The 22,757-nt window shown below is 35.8% G+C and overlaps 1 protein-coding gene across 1 annotated transcript; it reads right to left on the minus strand.

The window, feature by feature from the left end:
• Window positions 1–759: 759 nt before the first annotated feature.
• Window positions 760–22,657, minus strand: LOC122031901 (serine/arginine-rich splicing factor SR45a-like). Its single transcript, XM_042591122.1, has 8 exons — window positions 22,508–22,657; window positions 20,918–20,944; window positions 20,755–20,841; window positions 20,499–20,610; window positions 11,280–11,429; window positions 10,619–10,682; window positions 1,071–1,278; window positions 760–979 (listed from the first exon to the last, which is right to left on the minus strand). The coding sequence occupies exons 2-7, from the start codon at window positions 20,938–20,940 to the stop codon at window positions 1,127–1,129; spliced, it is 588 nt and encodes a 195-aa protein (XP_042447056.1). The 5' UTR covers window positions 20,941–20,944; window positions 22,508–22,657; the 3' UTR covers window positions 760–979; window positions 1,071–1,126.
• Window positions 22,658–22,757: the final 100 nt, after the last annotated feature.

Consider the following 22,757-nt stretch of genomic DNA (forward strand, 5'->3'; position numbering starts at 1 on the left):
ACTTAATTGAATTATCCATCTAAGATTACTAACAAAAATCTTATTTAATTTAGGTAATCGACGATTCTCAAATAATGATCCATATCCAATACATTAAAAAAAAAGAGTCATACAATTCAAAATTGAAAAACCTCAAAAAAGATTTTTTTTTTTAATTTCAAAATTAACAAAAAAATTTATCCAAAAATACCCCTAAAATTTTTTATAACAACAATTCTATTTTAAATTATAAAAATTAAATAAAAATGATAGTATGTGATTGCTATTAAAAAAAATTAAAGTTATATTTTTAAAAATATTATATATTATATATCTTTATATATTATATAGTGTAAAGTTCAGATAAAAAAATAATTAGCTTTAAAACTAATGATAATATAATAAAATATTAAAATAAATTATATATTAAAATCTTTAAATAAAAAAATTTTCATTGAATTATTTAAATTAAATCAAACAATATTAAATTATATTTTATTTCTCATAATCTTAATAATATGATTATCTGATAATCACATAACTAATGTATAAAATATTATACATGATATCATTTGAACTAAACACACCATAAAAGATATTATTCGAACTTAAGATATCGTTCGAACTTCTCTTATTGTATTACACAGAATTATTCAAAACAAAACAAAAAAAAAAATGGAAATGAAAAAGGCAATCCTCTTTGAAGTCTTAGAAGTCGATTGCATATGCAATTGCCATTCGAAACATGAAAGCTAAATTTTGCATTTGCGAATTCACACATTTATCAGACACATTATGCATGTCATCCACTAAAAAACACACTTAAATTAGTAATTACAATTCATGTTTTTAATGACTAAACAATGCACAACATTTTAACGCAAAGTTGAGAATCAATCGAACATAGCAAAGCAGATGGTTTAACTAGTTCACATTAAGTTATCACAGCAACACGTGAATTCTGAGCATTCTCAAAGTCCAAATAGTAACTTCTGCATACCTATTCAACAAGAAAAGAAGACCGATGACCATCCAACAAATTTAAATGGAAGCATCTGATTCAAAATAACAAGGTGGTGGGAAGGGCTCACAGTGTTCCTAATCAGATTTGTGGTTGTTGTCACTGATATGGGACAAAGATTGCACCTTAGTCCCTGTGCCTTTTTTGAGAGTCCCGTGCATATGGTGAGGAGGATCGATCACGCCCACGCCTTGAACGAGAACGGGAGCGAGAACGAGAGCGATCCCTATGACGTGACAAGTATGGAGAACGGCTGCGGGAGCGCCTCCTATCATGACCTACAGATGCAACAAATTGCCACAATCAAAATAGCTAAGCACTATCTGAGCACAAAACACTACCATAAGTCAACTGTTGACGTGATGTTTTCAGCAAGATGAATACGTATTGTTGAATTGTGTCCACATATTGGCGCATACTTATGAAAATGCATAATTATGTGGAATTTAAATAGATACATGGAGTTGTAAATATACAACAAAAGTTTCACTTGGGTTGGAGACTGCTATTTTAATTTTTAATAAACTCCATTGTGTACCAACCTTTTAGCATTATAACAATCATAGCAGACATGGCCAACTGATAGCGATCCTCCATGGCCATCCTCTCTTTTAATAGGATAAACTCGACTACATATTCATGCATACTCTGCCAGTTCTATTTGATGTGCATGAACTTGTGCCCACATAGATTAACAGAATTGAGCAATTTGTTCAGGGACTTGGATTAATCTCAAGGGAAACCGCTTTTACCTTTAGTTATTCGTTACTTGAGTAGCTTCCTAATTATGGCAACTTTGCTACACCTAACATACTTATTACATCATGTGTCATGATATGTGCTAAAGTTATATCATTTTGAACATGCATAATATCTCTTACTGTGATACCAAAATGTGCGGAAACGTCTTTTAATCTTAACTCACAGATAATGTATACAAGAACTAGAAATAATATACAGGACTGGGACTTAAGATTAAGAACTGAAGTAAGAAACTTACAAGCTTAGGTGCTTCTCAAAGTAGGACTTGTAGCAAGATGTGCTGTGTGTCCTGCATTTGAGAGAGTCATGGGTTTTATAGAGTTTTTATCGGTGAACTAGGTGCACATTGGGCCCCATCATCATTCATCCGATTCTTAACTCTTGTACCCATAATAGATTTGCTACAGACTCTAAAGTAGATGCTCTACCATTATTGCTTGCTTTACAGGACAAACTGACTCAGCACTCTTATCCTTTTGGACAAATGGACGGCTCCCCGGGGCTCAATCCATTAAAGGATAAAGTGTTTTTGGATTTGCGGGCTCACCATGCTTCCTTTAATTATGGTGGTGTGTCTTTGATGTGTTGGAGCGTGCTTTGCATCTTCATAAAAGCCTCCAATAATTCAATTCTGGTGTTGGTTACAACTGGGAGTGCATATTTGAAGTAAAGGTCTCGTTTCTGGGTGCTCCTGGCCTTAAAGTCTCTTTCCTTGACTCTGCAAATGAGTTCCAGCTCCCTGATGCTATTAATGACGTTTCTTGAGGCTGTCCATTCAATATCTTCCATGTGGGTTCTTTTGTCATGTTCCTCTGGATGGAGGATCCGGGTTTCACTGGATTGGGCCAGTTCTTCGTACTACTCCAAGAGATGATAAGGCCCGCTAGGTGCCGGGATGCTGTTGTATTTGGCTTGGAGTGGAGTTGCTTCAAGGTCTCCTCCATTTGGGTCAGCATTAGAAGATCCTTCTCCGTATGCGTCCATGGGCCTGTAAGGACACAAAGTAATCGGGATAGGGCGTCAGCAAGAAGATTGTCTTTACCTTCAATATGTTGAAATTGGACGGGAATGCCTAGGCCAGTAATGAAGTTTGTAAAAGCTATCCATCGTACTCGAGATGGCTTATTTTGCGCAGATTTATTAAAGAAACTAATATGGCTTACAATCAGTCCTGATTAAAAGCTCCTCCTTGTCCAGATAGTAAATTTTGAAATTGCTTAAGCTATTCATAACAGCATGAATTTCGGCGTCTATGGTGGACTTTGGGGGTGAGAACTTGCCACTTGCATAAGCGCAAATTTTTTCCTCTACCCTTGAATCATGTTTCTAGAGTTTCCATTTACAGATGTCACCCCATCCTTCCATACAGCCGTCAGTTTCAATAAGCATATAACACTGGGCCGGTGGTATAGTCAGATCAAGCAGCTCTTTTATCATTGCTTTGACCTTGCGCACTAAAGCCCAATCTTGTGAATTCATCATTTTCACACCATTTGCACTTGTTTTAGAGTATAATGGGCCCAAGATTTTTCCTAGGTTAGGAATATAAGATCTGGCATAATTAAGGAGGCCCAGCCATGAACGAAGCCCTTTGGTTGTCTGCAATTCACGATCACTGAAATCAGCTATTTTTGTAATAATGTGGGCTTGAAGCTTGATCTTTGATCCTCCTATTGTTGCACCAAGAAATTCAATAGTTGGGCTTCCAAGCTTCATTTTTGTTGGGCTCAGTATTAACCCATTCTTCTTACAGATATCTAATAGGATCTTTAAATGACTTCGATGCTCCTGCTCAGATTCGGAAGAAATCAGAATATCATCAATGTAAACTGCGATAAAATCTTCTGTACCTTTAAAGCAGTTGTCCATCTTTCTTTGAAAAACAGCTGGAGCGTTTTTTAATCCAAATGACATGACTAACCATTCATAGAGTCCATCAGGAACCCAAAATGCAGTCAAAGGGATGGATTCAGGATCCATTGATACCGGATGAAAACCACTTTTAAGATCAAACTTTGAGTAAATCTTGCTTCGGCCAACCTTGTTAATGATAGTGTTGATGCCTGGGAGGCTGTATTGGTCTTTGTGAGTATTATCTTTGAGACGCTTGTAGTTGAAGACCATACGCTCTTTCCCCTTTGTCTCCTTTCCAGTTACTGGATCAACTATAGTGCCGGAATGGACAATAATTGCTGTAGTCCGATGCCTGCTTGTACTTGGTCGGATTACCTTTAGCTTTAATAAGGCTCTTATATAGGTACTGAAAGATTTTTGCATCTGAGGAGTTACATGCTTCAGAGGCTTGTCATCAATAATAAGATCTGGATTTTTGATTTCAAGTCTGCATGTAATTTTGTTTTTGGCCCAATATTTGGTGGGGTTATCCCCAATATATCCAGTATCAGTGAGTTCTTTTATGAGGTCTTGCAGTATAGTACCTGATTGTCATGTACAGATTTGTTCTTGAATCTGGTTGTACTCTTCTTCTTCAAGCTCCAACTCCTCGAGGGTGGGTACTGCAGCAACAGTTTGTTGAGTTTTTATAATAGTTATATTTTTGTAGAAAGTTACCTCATCTCCTTCTATCCGAATGCCTCCGTATATAGATTGGATGAAATTACATTCGATTATCATGGTAATATTTCCTCCAATTGTTAGGGGGAAAGCATACGTATAAGGTATTCTGAAAGTGTGTTCTCTAATCTTCATGCTGCCATATTTCAGTTTTTTGTTGGCAGTTGTCTTTGAATTGATCCTGCTGAAATTGACAATAAAGGTATTGTCTTCTATGGCCTCAAGTGGTATGGATGCCTGGTCTATGCAACATGTAGTTGCTCCGGTGTTTAATATTGCATTAACTTTGAAATTTTTCACTCCCGGTATGCTAAGTTCCACCACCAGGTTAAAAAGGTCATTTGTCTTTCTTTTTGGCGAGATTACTTCAGAAGTAGAGAGATCCTTTTCTCGTTCTTCAGTGACAAACATGTATACTTCTTCTTGATGAATTTTTTCATTCTGATTTTTAGATATATGCCTTTTGAAGTCAGTATTTTCTAGTTCAAGAAGGTCTACCTTTAAACGAAGTTCCTCATTTTCAGCATCAACTTCAAGTTTATCTGCAGAAGCGTTCCGTATTAACTCCTCTTCTCTGCCTTGGAACTCCCTTTTTAATTGCTCTATCTGTAAAATGGAAAGCGCCTTGGCCGCTTCAACTTCTTGCTTTAGTCTGGCTATTTCTGCTTCAGCCCAATTAATATATACCTGCTGCTCTTGGACAAGACTACTAGGGTTGTATGGAATAGGTGCTTTCTGCTGAATAGGAATTGTAACATTAAAGTAATGTTTTGAACACATACCGCATGATGTTATCTTGCATGTAGAACAATGCATTCTATATTTTTGCATCGTCATCCTTTTGCAGCAGTAACATATTTCATATGGGTATGAGATTTCATCATTGATCATCCATATGTGGTTGCAGTCGTGTTGGGTTTTGGTGACCCGTACCATGGGTTGCCATCCGCTTTCTTTTCCAATCATATAACAATTTTTCTCCTCTATAAATACAAATAGAGATTCATAAGTACCTGGTGATCTTCTCCTTCAGATATGCTATAGATTGTGTCAGAAGGTTCATCTCCTTCTTGGACAGATACTCAAGGCCTTCAAACATAGCCACCCTTTTTGTGTTTCGATATTCTTTGGGGCAGTCTCTTGCGAAATGGCCTTCTTCTCCACATAGAAAACATTTGCATTTCTTGTTTCTTAGAAGGTGTTTCTTCTTCTCTATTCTGGCATGAGAGTTATGAGGCTTCCCTTTATAAGTGGTGGATCTTCTTGCTCCGAACTTTTCTTTCTTTTGGTAATATCCTAGTATAGGAATCTGATTACAGAAGGATAGGTCTTTTAATGACATATTGAAGGCCGCTTTCTTGCATTCTTCCTCCAGGTATTTATATGCAAAAAGGACCCTTGGGTGAACTCCTATTGTATTTCCTTGGTATTTTTCTTCAAATGCAGCTTTAATTCTTCTACCGAGGTCACCTGGTAATTTTAGCCAGAATTTCTCAGATAATTCTGAACCAGTAAACAATCTTCCAGTTTTTGCAGCTAAATTCATATAATCATTCATAAATGGAAGAATATCTTTAATATGGGAGCATAATATTCTTTCAAGGTCCCTATAAGCATTATCTTGCATATCTGTAGAACCTTGTTTTGCCCTTTATTCAACAGAGGCTGTCTCACAATATAGGCCTCCAATGGACACAACGATGAACCCTGTCGGATATCCCCCAACAAACAGGGCAAAATCAGAACCTGTTAGTATTGTTCCCCCAATTGAACCGGGAAAAGGGAAGCACTTTAAAGGCTGAATGGTGGAATCTACCGTCAACACATTAACAGACTAGCGCCATCTTAACCCTGCCTACGCAGCTTGGTAAAGTGGAGGATGTATTTCTAAGATGGGAAGGCATTAATAAAAATATGTTTGCTTTGCAAAATTTCACAGCAACCAGGACAAGGCCGACTTCATTGAAAATCTTTTAGGAGAAGCAGAAAGGCTGACTTGGATTCAATGGCGGATACCCAGAAGAATATCAAGAATTGATAAATTCGGCTGAAGGAAGAAATGGTACCCAAAACATATTATCTCAAATAAGAAGGGTATTTATTTTAGAAGATCCTTTCAAGGTTCTACAGATAATGCTTATAGGGACCTTGACTATATTAAAGATATTCTTCCATTTATGAATGATTATATGAATTTAGCTGCAAAAACTGGAAGGTTGTTTACTGGTTCAGAATTACCAGGTGACCTCAGTAGAAGAATTAAAGCTGCATTTGAAGAAAAATACCAAGGAAATACAATAGGAGTTCACCCAAGGATCCTTTTTGGATATAAATACCTGGAGGAAGAATGCAAGAAAGCGGCCTTCAATATATCATTAAAAGACCTATCCTTCTGTAATCAGATACCTATACCAGGATATTACCAAAAGAAAGAAAAGTTCGGAGCAAGAAGATCCACCACTTATAAAGGGAAGTCTCATAACTCTCATGCCAGAATAGAGAAGAAGAAACACCTTCTAAGAAATAAGAAATGCAAGTGTTTTCTATGTGGAGAAGAAGGTCATTTCGCAAGAGACTGCCCCAAAGAATATCGAAATACAAAAAGGGTGGCTATGTTTGAAGGCCTTGAGCTTCCAGAAGATTATGAAATAATGTCTGTCCAAGAAGGAGATGAACCTTCTGACGCAATCTATAGCATATCTGAAGGAGAAGATCACCAGGTATTTATGAATCTCTATTTGTATTTATAGAGGAGAAAAATTGTTATATGATTGGAAAAGAAAGCGGATGGCAACCCATGGTACGGGTCACCAAAACCCAACACGACTGCAACCACATATGGATGATCAATGATGAAATCTCATACCCATATGAAAGATGTTACTGCAAAAGGATGACGATGCAAAAACATAGAATGCATTGTTCTACATGCAAGATAACATCATGCGGTATGTATTCAAAACATTACTTTAAAGTTACAATTCCTATTCAGCAGAAAGCACCTATTCCATACAACCCTAGTAGTCTTGTCCAAGAGCAGCAGGTATATATTAATTAGGCTGAAGCAGAAATAGCCAGACTAAAGCAAGAAGTTGAGGCGGCCAAGGCGCTTTCCATTTTACAGATAGAGCAATTAAAAAGGGAGTTCCAAGTCAGAGAAGAGGAGTTAATACGGAACACTTCTGCAGATAAACTTGAAGCTGATGCTGAAAATGAGGAACTTCGTTTAAAGGTAGACCTTCTTGAACTAGAAAATACTGACCTCAAAAGGCAGATATCTAAAAATCAGAATGAAGAAATTCATCAAAAAGAAGAAGAAGTATACATGTTTGTCACTGAAGGACGAGAAAAGGATCTCTCTACTTCTGAAGTAATCTCGCCAAAAAGAAAGACAAATGACCTTTTTAACCTGGTGGTGGAACTTAGCATACCGGGAGTGAAAAATTTCAAAGTTAATGCAATATTAAACACCGGAGCAACTACATGCTGCATAGACCAGGCATCCATACCACTTGAGGCCATAGAAGACAATACCTTTATTGTCAATTTCAGCGGGATCAACTCAAAGACAAATGCCAACAAAAAACTGAAATATGGCAGCATGAAGATTGGAGAACACACTTTCAGAATACCTTATACGTATGCTTTCCCCCTAACAATTGGAGGAAATATTACCATGATAATCGGATGTAATTTCATCCGATCTTTATACGGAGGCATTCGGATAGAAGGAGATGAGGTAACTTTCTACAAAAATATAACTATTATAAAAACTCAACAAACTGTTGCTGCAGTACCCACCCTCGAGGAGTTGGAGCTTGAAGAAGAAGAGTACAACCAGATTCAAGAACAAATCTGTACACGGCAATCAGGTACTATACTGCAAGACCTCATAAAAGAACTCACTGATACTGGATACATTGGGGATAACCCCACCAAATATTGGGCCAAAAACAAAATTACATGCAGGCTTGAAATCAAAAATCCAGATCTTATTATTGAAGACAAGCCTCTGAAGCATGTAACTCCTCAAATGCAAAAATCTTTCAGTACCCATATAAGAGCCTTATTAAAGCTAAAGCTAATCCGACCAAGTACAAGCAGGCATCGGACTACAACAATTATTGTCCATTCCGGCACTATAGTTGATCCAGTAACTGGAAAGGAGACAAAGGGGAAAGAGCGTATGGTCTTCAACTACAAGCGTCTCAACGATAATACTCACAAAGACCAATACAGCCTCCCAGGCATCAACACTATCATTAAAAAGGTTGGCCGAAGCAAGATTTACTCAAAGTTTGATCTTAAAAGTGGTTTTCATCCGGTATCAATGGATCCTGAATCCATCCCTTGGACTGCATTTTGGGTTCCTGATGGACTTTATGAATGGTTAGTCATGTCATTTGGATTAAAAAACGCTCCAGCTATTTTTCAAAGAAAGATGGACAACTGCTTTAAAGGTACAGAAGATTTTATCGCAGTTTACATTGATGATATTCTGATTTCTTCCGAATCTGAGCAGGAGCATCGAAGTCATTTAAAGATCCTATTAGATATCTGTAAGAAGAATGGGTTAATACTGAGCCCAACAAAAATGAAGCTTGGAAGCCCAACTATTGAATTTCTTGGTGCAACAATAGGAGGATCAAAGATCAAGCTTCAAGCCCACATTATTACAAAAATAGCTGATTTCAGTGATCATGAATTGCAGACAATCAAAGGGCTTCGTTCATGGCTGGGCCTACTTAATTATGCCAGATCTTATATTCCTAACCTAGGAAAAATCTTGGGCCCATTATACTCTAAAACAAGTCCAAATGATGAGAAACGGATGAATTCACAAGATTGGGCTTTAGTGCGTAAGGTCAAAGCAATGATAAAAGAGCTGCCTGATCTGACTATACCACCGGCCCAGTGTTATATGCTTATTGAAACTGATGGCTGTATGGAAGGATGGGGTGACATCTGTAAATGGAAACTCCAGAAACATGATTCAAGGGTAGAGGAAAAAATTTGCGCTTATGCAAGTGGCAAGTTCTCACCCCCAAAGTCCACCATAGACGCCGAAATTCATGCTGTTATGAATAGCTTAAACAATTTCAAAATTTACTATCTGGACAAGGAGGAGCTTTTAATCAGGACTGATTGCCAAGCCATTATTAGTTTCTTTAATAAATCTGCGCAAAATAAGCCATCTCGAGTACGATGGATAGCTTTTACAGACTTCATTACTGGCCTAGGCATTCCCGTCCAATTTCAACATATTGAAGGTAAAGACAATCTTCTTGCTGACGCCCTATCCCGATTACTTTGTGTCCTTATAGGCCCATGGACGCATACGGAGAAGGATCTTCTAATGCTGACCCAAATGGAGGAGACCTTGAAGCAACTCGACTCCAAGCCAAATACAACAGCATCTCGGCACCTAGCGGGCCTTATCATCTCTTGGAATAGTACGAAGAACTGGCCCAATCCAGTGAAACTCGGATCCTCCATCCAGAGGAACATGACAAAAGAACCCACATGGAAGATATTGAATGGACAGCCTCAAGAAACGTCATTAATAGCATCAGGGAGCTAGAACTCATTTGTAGAGTCAAGGAAAGAGACTTTAAGGCCAGGAGCACCCAGAAACGAGGCCTTTACTTCAAAGATGCACTCCCAGTTGTAACCGGCACCAGAATTGAATTATTGGAGGCTTTTCTGAAGATGCAAAGCACGCTCCAACACATCAAAGACACACCACCATAATTAAAGGAAGCATGGTGAGCCCGCAAATCCAAAAACACTTTATCCTTTAATGGATTGAGCCCCGGGGAGCCGTCCATTTGTCCAAAAGGATAAGAGTGCTGAGTCAGTTTGTCATGTAAAGCAAGCAATAATGGTAGAGCATCTACTTTAGAGTGTGTAGCAAATATATAATGGGTACAAGAGATAAGAATCGGATGAATGATGATGGGGCCCAATGTGCACCCAGTTCACCGATAAAAACTCTATAAAACCCATGACTCTCTCAAATGCAGGACACACAGCACATCTTGCTACAAGTCCTACTTTGAGAAGCACCTAAGCTTGTAAGTTTCTTACTTCATTTCTTAATCTTAAGTCCCAGTCCTGTATATTATTTCTAGTTCTTGTATACATTATCTGTGAGTTAAGATTAAAAGACGTTTCCGCACATTTTGGTATTAATAAGATCAAAGAAGCTACAAATAGTTTACCTCTTCTTTAATACTGTTCATTGGGATATAAATAAGATCAAATAAACTACAGATAGTGTACCTCTTCTATCTCTAGCACCACGATACTTTCCAGGTGTTGGTGTCCTTCCACGCTTTCTTTTTGCCTGTTATTAAACAACAAAAATAAAACAACCAACAAATTATTGGATAAATCATATGTATTATGCCACTTGAATTGAAAGTATAAAGTAAACTAGCGAAACAGCCAGCAGTATTCTCATTTTCACTTCATGGTTTGAGTTGATGGCATTCTGGATATGCTTGGCAATCGGCAAGGATGATGATGATAATCAACTTGAGAAAAACCAACACCTGCTTTGCATTTCTTGTATGATGAAAGTACAAGTGCTAACCAAGGAACGGATGCAACCAAAGCTAAATTAAATACTATTACAAGGCATAATATTATTGCGCATACCAGAAGATGTTAATAATCAGCGAAAAAAAGGAATACACGGCATGCTATCCTCTATAATATAGTCGGATTTTCATGACTTCAATATGTCGTTGTAGTGCTCAGGTTGGCATGAGGAGGTTAGGATCACATAATGATATTTCGATGAAGCTACACAACACCAACCTGATGCCAAAATTTATCAGGCGAGACAACTAAGTTGAAAAGAACCAATATGCAGATAACATTAAAGTTTAGGTTATTTCACAGAGATGATTCGATAGAGATATGAAAGTAACTAAGCTACCTTCTCCACTGTGATTAAGCGGCCTTCAAGAACAGAATGATGTAGGTACTTAACACAGCGATTAGCATCTTCCAAAGTCTCCATCGTGACAAAGGCAAAACCACGAGATTCCCTGGTGCGAGGGTCCACAATGACATTGCATTCCAGAACCTATTCAAAGGAACATAATATCAGAAATATTAAATGTTAGCATTAAAAAAGTATTTTTTTAAAAGGACAAATATAGAATCATCTAGCATTCTTTTAACTCTATTTAACAATCTTATTTTAACCCAATGATCTCCTTATAATGCATAACTGCAGTAAATTCATTACAAAAACTCTAATGATTAAAGGAGCTCTACTGGTGAGTGAATCTCCTCGCGCAAAGATCCATCTCTTCCAAGGCTCTCTCATCACCTTGCACAGTCTTCAATACCACCAAAGCATTTTATGAGAACTTTCTTGGGCTCACTCTAAAACAGATAATCCATTGAAGCGGTCGGGTGTTAAGATTTGTGAGGCAGATAAGGATTCAAGTTGTCATATAAGGTAATTGGTGTCAAGGCAGATGAGATTGTTTCTAATTAATGGTGCAGCCACCCACATTTTTTAATAGAAAGAGAAGTATGTGCCCTGATAGTTGGCAAATTGAGCTTGAGCGCCTTAATGCCCACTATACACTCTATGCACAAATAGTATGTTGGATATAATCAATACTTTTTACTAAGAAAAGTTTAAAAACAATTCATATTTTGAAGTTACTTTTAAGCTTAATTAACAATTTTATAATTTAATAAATTTCAACTGAATTTTTTTAACCATAAATAGAAATGCTAATTATTTTGAATTATTTTAAATAGACACTGAAAATTAATGCAACTTTATATAACTTTGGTTAGTAATTATTTATGTTTTTGAGACAATTGGAAAACCATTTTAAAATCTATTTATATATATTATTTTTTTTTTGTTAAAGAGCCCCATGGTTTTTTCTCTGTTTTTTTATTTAAAAGAAAAAAGGCACAGGAAACCCACGCCCTCTGATATGTTTTCTTACAATTTAAAATTAGTGTATTATTTAGTAAAAAATAGTGTCCAATATGCCAATTAGAAGACTAAAAGACGCTTACCTGTAAAAAGAAAGACATTAAAAATATACAAATTCTGCAATGTTCAGTATTGGATAATTCATTTGTACTTATACACCATAATCACAATATACAATTCTGAAAAAAACATAGTAATGAAATTGTATAAATAAAAAATTACTAATATTTTGCAACTATAATCCATTGTTATAAACTGTTGAGTGTACTTTTAGATTATATACCTATAATATTACAACCATTACAACAAAATAATATTAAATGTTCAATAAACACATTCCAAAATTAATTGCGTAACATTATTAATGTCAATATTTGTAAGATACGGCAATTAAACAATAAGTGTTATTGGAGAAATAATCTTATTGGATTTTTCGAGAATTTTTAAAATTTTTTCGGGATTTAAACGAAGGTCATATAATATGTTTTAAGGGGATGGATCTATTGAGCTTGGAGAAGCCTGTTTGGAATATCTCTTAAGTGGGATTGATTGATTTAATTAGCATAAGGTTTAATTAAAATAACTCTAAGTATATAAAGAAACCTAAGGTTTTATTTTTCCAAAATCCCTCTCCCGATCCCTCCTCTCATTCCTCATCCGCTGCCCACCCCCTCTCTTGAACCCCCTTTTCTTCGGCCGGTGACGCCCTCACGACCCTGAAGCCGCAGCGCCGCCTCCTTTCTTCCATGCGACGTCGACCGTCGGGCTCTCGCCCGATCTCGTCGACGCTGGTGCTGCTCCACATGAACGCTGCCCCGACCGTAAGATGTCGACACCCCTCTTGCTCGCCGCCGTGGGACTGGCCAGATGCCCCTACTGCGTTCGAGGCCTTGAAACCGACACATAGGCCGAAGCTCTCAATCCATTTCCTCTGCTCAGCTCAGCACCACAGTAGACACCGCCGGTGCTAGAATAAAGGAACAACACAATGGGACTAGGGTTACACTACCCTCTCGCCTATGGATCTGGGCACAGTTGCTGCCATCCAGAAAGGCATCGACACTCCTTGTACCCCTGCTAATCGCTGCACTGTTTCATTCGTCAGAAACCTCTCTTCATTGATCGTCGGGGGTGCCCTGCTTGCTGTCACCCTTAGGGTGCGTTTAGTTAGGGGTTATTCTTAATAACCTTGATTATTCATCCAAGGTTATCAACAAAAATCTTATTTGATTTAGGTAATCGATAATTCCCGAGTAATGTTTCATGGCCGACACGTCAGCAAAAGGGACATGCAACCAGGAATCAAAAAACTGAGGTTTTTCTTGATTCCGGGGTTAACGAATTTTTTTTACCCAAAATACCCTTGGATAAGAGAAAAATATGACAAAAAAGAAAAACGTAAAGAAAAAAACAAAAAAAAACATAATTTTTTTTTTTAAATAAATAAAAAATTGTAAAAAACTTTAAAAAATAAAAAAAACATTAAAAATATAAAAAACATAAAAAAAATGAGAAAAAAAAATTAAAAAGTAAAAAATAATTAAAAAACATTAAAAACATAAAAAATATAAAAATGTAAAAAAAATTTAAAAAAATGTAAAAAAATTAATTAAAATAAAGAAAATAAAAAAATAATAATAAAAAATAAAAAATTAAAAAATTAAACAATTAAAAAAAAATTATTATGTGATTACTAGGTAATTACATGACCAAGGTTATACATGATAACTTAAACCAAACGATTTGAAGGTCAGCTCCATCTAACTCCAGCCCCGATTTTTGGTAGCAAGTTCTTCGGGTGTGGGTCAACTGAGGAGCATTCGGATTTGGATGAGTTTTTAGAGTTGATCTCATTTCTGCATTGAATTTGATTAGTGTGATGATTAATGGTGATTGGTTGTCGAATTAATTGAGATAAATCATTAATTAGGGTTGATGATTTAGTTAAACCTAAATAGATTAATTATCAAATTTGATGATTAGCAATTGATCATGTGGATGAATTATGTATGTTGGGTTTATGATGCTTAGTAGTTGATTCAATAGATTAAAGGATTGGATGATTGTTGAAATGGGTAGTATCGTGATGATGTTGGTTAGAATTTGATTGTCGATTAAGGGTGATTAATAACTATTGAATGAATTAATTCATATGAAGAGTGAATGGGATTGAATACGAGATTAATTGGATTAATTAATGATTGTTCGATTAGGATTTTTCCCTAATTAGTTTGGATTTTGGGTTTAGCTAGTTGTTGCATATGTAATTAGGTAAATTGTACATCATGTGATTTGCAGGACTTTTTGATTTGAGATGAGCGTCTTGACGTGGGATTGTTTAGCACAATCGTCAGATAAAGACGGATATTTCTTTCTTGTCCTCTTTAGTTCATTGAACTTAGTGCATGATTATTTTTTATTGATGGATTAAGTTGCTTTACCTTATACCTGTTCGTTTTTATTCTACTTGATACTTATCTGCTTGACCTTATAAATCGTCTAGTTATTTCATATACAGTCTTGGTTTTGGATATCTATACTCTGTTGTGTATACATATGCAGAATATGTATATCTTGTTGATGAGTTAACATGCTGATTATGCATGAGATTTTGAGGGTACACATGTTTGGTATGTGTTATAGGAGTTACCATATTAACTGCCCATTTGTATGTTGGGTGAGCACACGTGTCTGGTGTGATTATTGGAGGTTTCATATTGATTATACCTATGTTGTAGTGTGCACATGTGTCTGGTGACTATTGGAGATATCATGTTGATTATATCTACGTGGTAGTGTGCATACGTGTCTGGTGTGTACTATTGGTGTTGCTACTTACTGTATGTGTTGTTTAATAGACAGCTATGGGATCTATTTATACTTGTACACTTAGGTGATAGATAAATTATGTATTAGATGTACCTATGTTGATTGGGTTGTTGTATTGATGATGATTGTACCGGCATCATGACTATTTACATCATGTTCATCATTGTACTGCATGCTGCGACCATTGTCTCCCTTGTGATGTGAGAGAGTCGTTAGTCATTTTTAGTTGCTCATTCGGCCACTTAGGGGGAGTGGTAGCTTAGAGTGGAACTTGTTCTATCGTGCCACTCAGTTACTTAGGGGTAATGATATCCGACGTTGTGAGCAGTCAGGGACCCCATTGCTATGTAGTGAAATAGCTACTTAGCGAACTGCCCGCCTCGACCACTCGAAAGTAGTGACATCCAGAGGGTAGCATATGATGCGTGGTGCATTTCTTGGAGATATATTTGCATACATATCTACTAGATACTAACTACATGTGATTGTGATATGTTGTATTTGCTTGAGATATGATTGTTGCATATGGTTGTCATACTTCATATATGTTTATTTATCATACATGTATATACTGCCAGTTATATTGCTCAGGTGTTACGAGCAGATCTGTTACTGATCGCTAGTGAGTTTACTAAGCACTATATCGAGTGTATTAGATCCAGATTGGGTATGTGCATTCATTATGTCAATTATGTTTATGCGCATTGATTATGTCATATATGATCATGTTCTTATTTTCCTACTGAGATTGTATACTTTGATCTTCATATTTTATATTGACCATGCACTATCTTGTTCATTGCCCGCCGTGGACTCAGCACCTCTTTGTATGTTTTATGTTTTTCAAGTAACTTGTAGACGTTGCAGAGTGGCTTGGAGTATTCTATTTGCTGGTCCCATGTCATATCCGAGGACGGTCTTTGCTTTGCTTTTGCTTTCTTGCATTTCTTTGGAGTTTTATGTACTTGGCATTGTAATAATTATGATGTGGGCTTGGTGTTTAACCTTATGACTACTTTTGTCATTTATGATGGTTGCTGTGTAAAGCCTAGCCGGCTAGCAATCTGTTGCTATTGGTTTATGGATTTTCCTTATGTCTTCCACTATATTTTATTTGTTTTCAACCGTGTTGGCTGCTTATTATTTTGTTTTCTATTCCAGCCGTGTGGCCTGCGTATATAATTGCGTGGTTGTTGATCTAGCTGTGTAAGCTCTATATTAAACTGTGGTTGTGTTTTATTCTAGCCGCGTGGGCTGTAGGTTATTATATTTGTACAGCCGTGCGACTATGTATCCAAATTCCATACGTTGTCATAAGGGAGGAGATGCTGCTCGTTTTACGAGCAGGACTCTCTTGAGACGTGACAATATTTATAGCGTGTCAGTAGGATCAACTCATTATCTAAAATTATTACTCAATAACATAATATTATATAGCTATCATATCAAATATATACACAATATCTACTGTCTAACATAGATAATATTGACCGCCAACATTCAAAATCTAGCCAAGCACAAATGTCATACCAGTCCACACTTCATGTTCTTGTGCACACAAATACCACATCAGTTTCTAACCAACCCCTATTCATTGGTGAAGACCACATTAGAGGCCACGTTCTTTTTCTTCATCAATATTCTCCCATTGGTTGAACTGTTGCCATGCACAGTCAATGTAGTAGAATATTCGGTTCCAAACTTGATGAAGCAAAAAAGAAATTGACTCTTCTTTGTCACTAAATTCATAAGTCCACAGAACAACCCATTAATAATCCCATTTGAATTCTCATTGACCTGACTATTGTGGTCATTTCAAAATGATTCCATTAAAGAGTCAATTTCTTGGGGAATATTGTAAAGGCCTCAGCCAATCTGTATCAAGATCAGCTATCCAAACATGAACACATGAAAAACACAACACATAAGTGAATGTAACTAAAACTTGAAGTTAATTGCTAAGAAAATAACAAAATACCAAGGTAAACATACAATTTAACACATTATCATCAATACTTACTAACATAGTTGTTAGTATTAACCCTTAGTACCAATTATGAGATGATTGACATTAACACTTTTTCTTATCATATTTCATTAATTAATAAAAGGCAAAGTTGATTATTATATTTACTTTAGTTCAGTGCCGAATGAATAAGTACAATAGTATCATAGAGTAGTAGGTTCTAGTTTACAATATATCAATTGATTGAATTGATAGTGGGATATTGTAGAGATATATAGAACGCTACTCTTAACTATTCCTAATCAAGCATTAATATACAAGGATAATATTAATACGTCGAGATTAGCATTTAGGTCAACGGATGACTTAGAGGGTGTTTGGCTGAGCTTATAAGCTCTCTAAAACAACTTATAAACTGTTTTGGAGCTTATAAGCTCTTCAAATTTGTTTGGTAAAATTTTTTTCAAACAACTTATAAGCTGTCAAAATAAGCTATTTTGGCGCTTATAAACTGTTTTTAAAAAAGTATGGAAGACCCTACTTTTTAAAAAAAGATCTTATTTTAATAATTTTTTTCTCTAAAATATCCTTATATAATTTCATAAATCCTCATCTTATCCTCCATAAATTTTTATAAGCCTAATATCTTTTTATCTCCGCTGACTTCTCTTCCAGCTCTGTGTCATCTTCTCCGCCAACGCCTCTTTCCAATTTTCTCTCCCCCGGTGCAGAAATTTGTCCAAAATCCTCTATTAATAAAAGCTCAAAATCCTCTATTAATAGCAAGGTTTAAAATTTCGATCCGTGCCGAGGTTTCGATCCTGGATCGGAATGATACGGTTTCGGTACCGTATCGTGCCGTGCCGATATAGTTTCGGTATTTTTTAAATATAAAATATATTAATTAAAAACTAAAATATTTAACATAAATATTTAAAAAATAAACAAGATAAAAAATAATCTTTTAAAAAAGGAAAAGATATGAAAATAGATAGATAAATAAATAAATAAATAAAAATTTTATTATAATTTTTTTAAAAAAATAAATGAAATATAAAATTAATTAGATAATTTTATTAGAATTTAATAAAGTCTTTTTAAATTATCTCCATCATAGCTAGAGTTGATTAAAATAATTAACCTAAGTTTAATTAAAAAAAATTTGAAATCTGACATCACTCGCAAGCCCGCACGACTTTGACGCTGTCGCGGGGCTGCGCGCCCAGCCATGGTCGTGGGGATTGCGTGACTCATTCGGCGCGACCATGTTGGCCGTGCGACCCCTCTGCAGTGATTGCAGGGTCGCACGATGTCTCCGTAGCGGCAACAAAAGGGTTATGCAACCCCTCCGTTACTGTCGCAGGGTCGAGCGACCCCTCCGCTATGACCACGGGGTCGCGCAACACGTTACACCTGTCGTGGGTCTAGTGTCGGGGTCGTGCCAGTGTCGGTCGTCGAGCGGAACGAGACGTTTCGCCCGTTTCGATACGGCACTTTAAACCATGATTAATAGTATTATGCCCTTTTTGGTAATTTTATTAATAAAAAGATCTTATAATACCAAACACATCAATACCTTTAAGTTGATTGTAATAAGTTCACCCAAACACTTTAATAGCTTATTTTTAAAATAAGACCTAACAACTTATAAGCTCCTAAAACAACTTATAAGTTGTACGAGCTTATAAGCTGTTTTTAATAAGTTTAGTCAAACACTCTCTTAATCTCACAAGTCATAGATATGAGATATCAGGTTTATACATGAGTATATATATATATATATATATATATATATATATATATATATATATATATATATATATATATATATATATATATATTAGAGAATATCATGGGTATATATATTAGAGAATGACCTGCCATGAGAATGTTTCATGGATCGTTGTATGAGTGTCATAAATATTCTCATAGTGACTATTAGTATGAATAGTCCTTAAATCTGAAGCCACTATGGTTCCCTACATAAGGAGTAATATACTTTAGTATCAACAAACGTCACATGTAATAGGGTGAACTATAAAGTTGATTACTGAGTATACAATAAGTTATGCAGAGGGATATGAATGATGCAGATGAGATCTATCCCTTCCATTAGTAAGACACAAGAATGTATGGTCATGCTCAAACTAGACAATATGAGATATTGAGCTTATTTAATTGAGTATGTCTACTTAGAGATTAAGAAACACAAACATTGATAAAAGGATGACACGGTCTATGCCTTATTGATCAATCTAGATATCAAGGATAGAAGGATTGAATCATACAAGATAATAGACACGAAAATATTAGGTCGAATCTGGACATTTTCATCACTTGGGTAGCAATGATACTTTACTAGATGCTACTCATTGCTTATGTATCTAAAATAGTTTTAGAGATATTACCAATGTTACGAGAACCTATAGGGTCACACATAAAGAACATGTTAATTTGGATATGAGTTCATATAATAGATCATTAGATTAAGTCTAATCTGAATAGACTCATTGAGTTAGACTCAATTGGATCTAACTATTGGATTGAGTCCAATTCAAATTAGACTCGTTGAGTCAATTCAGATTGATGAGGATCAATGAGTTAAACTCATTGAGTGATTTAGTGAATTCGAATTCACCAAGGAAAAAGAATGGTCAATTTCAAATTGATCATGCATTGGATAAAGACCAAAAGACATATTGGATTAAAAAAATATTTATGTTAATTAAGGCAATTGATTGAATGAATACAAAAGGGGCTTTGATTCATTTTCGTGGAGAGATACTTGTGTTCTTGCTTATCTTCTCCTTCTTCTTCCTCCTTTGCTGAGACCCTTTTGTTGGTTACTAGCACAACCTTAGGTGGTTCTTCTTCTCCAAGTTTGTGAGTTCGTGAGACGGACGAAACGTGTTCGTGTGGATACTGGAAGAGGCGTGAACGCTTAATTGTGCTGAGATCCATCGAGGACAAAGTTGTTGTCGGGAGTTTGTATTTACGCAACAAAAGGTAGAACTCTCAATTCAACTAGTATACAGTTTTCTTCGCATGGATTTTCTGAAAAGGATCTTGATAATATTCCACTACGCTTGTGTTATTTTGAGCTCAAGATACTAACAATAGTAACTCTAACATGACCAAAGATATACTTGAAATAGAAAGCCAACGTACAAGTATTGAAAAAATAATAATAACTGAGAATAAAATTTTGATCCAGTGTTCGCATCCAGTGATCTAAGGAAATTCTGAAAATGTTCTGGAATATGGAATGCAAAAGTTGTAACAAATTCAAGATTAGTATCTAATGAATGCGAGCTTTAAGCTTAGGATCCATATTCAGCATTTCAGCTCCTAAGAATTAGATAAGATAAAAGATGAATATCTGCTGGAAACCATACCTTCCCTTCCTTGTTGAAGTATTTTTCAAGATCACTGTTGTTGACTCGTGTGGATAAGCCCGTTACATATAAGTTATTTCCTGGATTACCAACACCTGCAGAATCTTGGCTCCTGAAAATATGAAAAGACAGCATAATAGAAAGAAAAAAAAGGGAATCGGATAACTAACTGCAAGAACCACTATAAAAAATCAGAAAAAAGTTTGTAGAAAGGAGCTGACAATATTCCTAAATCATCAAGAAGATATAAAAGTACCTGGAGCGACTCCTTGACCTTGATCTAGATGGTGAGATTGATTTGCTGTGTCTATTTCGTGGAGGTGTCACTGATCGGGAGGTATACCTGGAGAAGAAATTGCTTGTTAGCTACCGGGGAATGCAACATCAACTGCTGCTTATGATTTTGGAGGACTACTTACTTCACTTCTTTTGTTTGAGACATCTACCTGAATAACAACAACATTATAGTAAAAAAATCTTTGAATTGCAATTAGAAGGCACTATGCAGGATATTATCAATAACATCATGCAGCAAACAACATAATCAGCATCATGAGTAAATCTTGATAAATAATAATAGAAATAAATCTTCATGAAGCGTGATCTGACTATCAACCTTCAAGAATAATATTGCTGTCATGCAACTTCAGAAAGTAATATCCACTTGCATAAACAGTGGTTCATCAATGAAAAGATGAATAGGATTCCTAGTTAAGAGAACCATACATCATTATACACATTTTATGCTGGAATTATAACTTAAGTTATCATAAATGAATATCATGGTTAATGACTTCAAAACTGGTCTAGGTGGCCGCATATATGACAGAAGACCACATAGAATATATGGCCTATGCAGATGCTAGTGAATATGCAGAAGAAGACCCCTTTGGATATAGCATATGTGATTTTTCATCAGTATATAGGATCAGGTAGTCAATGCAACCACATATGATCATATGAAAAACTTAAAATGTGGTTTGAAAACCTATATATATTACACACACACATTTTTGTGGAATTATAGATTAGATACGCTGATTTGTATAATTTGTTGTCATGTATCTGTCAAGCACTTCAAGCAATATGAATAACTTTTTTTTTTACCATGGACTGCATATCACAAATGTGCAATGAAGTGATTCAATAACATATCACTTAGATATGCTTTCAAAACCTTGATCGTGATATTGGAAAGGTCAAAGTTTTAATGCTGCAATCTGAAGATGATAGATAAAAAACACAGTTTTTCTTCCCAATTTGTAATGGATAGTAAGGCTGAACTACCCAAAAATATTCAATATAAATTGACCATAAACATTAATGATTAAAATCGTGAGTTGATGATAACATATTACAAAAACCAATAGTTCCATTAAAATAAATTGTTTTTTCTAACTCCAACTAACATTCCATCATACAAATGCATTTTTTCACCAAAAGACTAAATAATTTAGCAGCATATAAGTTAAATATTAAATGTGGAGATCAGTTCAACATTTTATATCATCCAGATTTAGCTCTAAATGAAAAATTTACAAAATGACAAGAATTCTAGTCTAAATTAGTGTGCAACAGTTTTGACTAGTCAGTGTGGAAAGTCTATATCCGTTATTACATCTTTCTCCTCTCTTTTCATCTTCTCACGTCCTTTGTTCTCTCTTATCCTTTTCAATTCATTTATTTCCACTTATTTCACTAGTCTCTCTTGTTAACTTTACCGAACTAGGGGCTCGGATGAGCAAAAAAAACCCAAATTATAATCACAACTGACTAGATCCAAGATCTAATTAAAGACTTACTATATATAAACTACAGAACTCAATGTAAATCCTACATAATATCAGCTAGTGCAATGAGATTCGAATAAGAGAATGAAACTGAAACGATTCTAATGTTCAGTTAGTGCATCAAACAAGTAGGAAGAGTTCCTAGAGAAAATCAGGAGAAACAGGGAAAAACCGGGGAGAAGAACAAAGAAGAGCAGGAAAAGGGGGACGAAGGGTTACCCAGCCGGAGTGAGCGAAGTCGGCGATGGTACGGAGGCGATCCAGAAGATGGCTACGGGCGGCTAGGGCAACAAGCAAGTTCATTCAGCCCGGGCCAAGCCTGGCCTAATCTAATTGTGATGCAGGGGCGCGTCGCATCGGACATTGATCCGGTAAAGACGATTAATAAAAATAAAATGCAAAATTTTTAAATCAATAAATAAATAGTCCCGTCAATAATCTTCCTACATTAATAAATTTATAGGAGTAC

The sequence above is a fragment of the Zingiber officinale genome, chromosome 11A (genome assembly GCF_018446385.1).
Source record: "Zingiber officinale cultivar Zhangliang chromosome 11A, Zo_v1.1, whole genome shotgun sequence".
In the NCBI taxonomy this organism is placed as follows: domain Eukaryota; kingdom Viridiplantae; phylum Streptophyta; class Magnoliopsida; order Zingiberales; family Zingiberaceae; genus Zingiber; species Zingiber officinale.

Coding starts and splice junctions, on each gene's coding strand:
- LOC122031901 (XM_042591122.1), bottom strand. CDS start 20,940: ATGTCTCAAACAAAAGAAGTGAA. Junction 20,611..20,754: donor AGGTCAAGGAGTCGCTCCAG/GTACTTTTATAT, acceptor TCATATTTTCAG/GAGCCAAGATTCTGCAGGTG. Junction 10,683..11,279: donor GCTTAATCACAGTGGAGAAG/GTAGCTTAGTTA, acceptor GTTTAATAACAG/GCAAAAAGAAAGCGTGGAAG.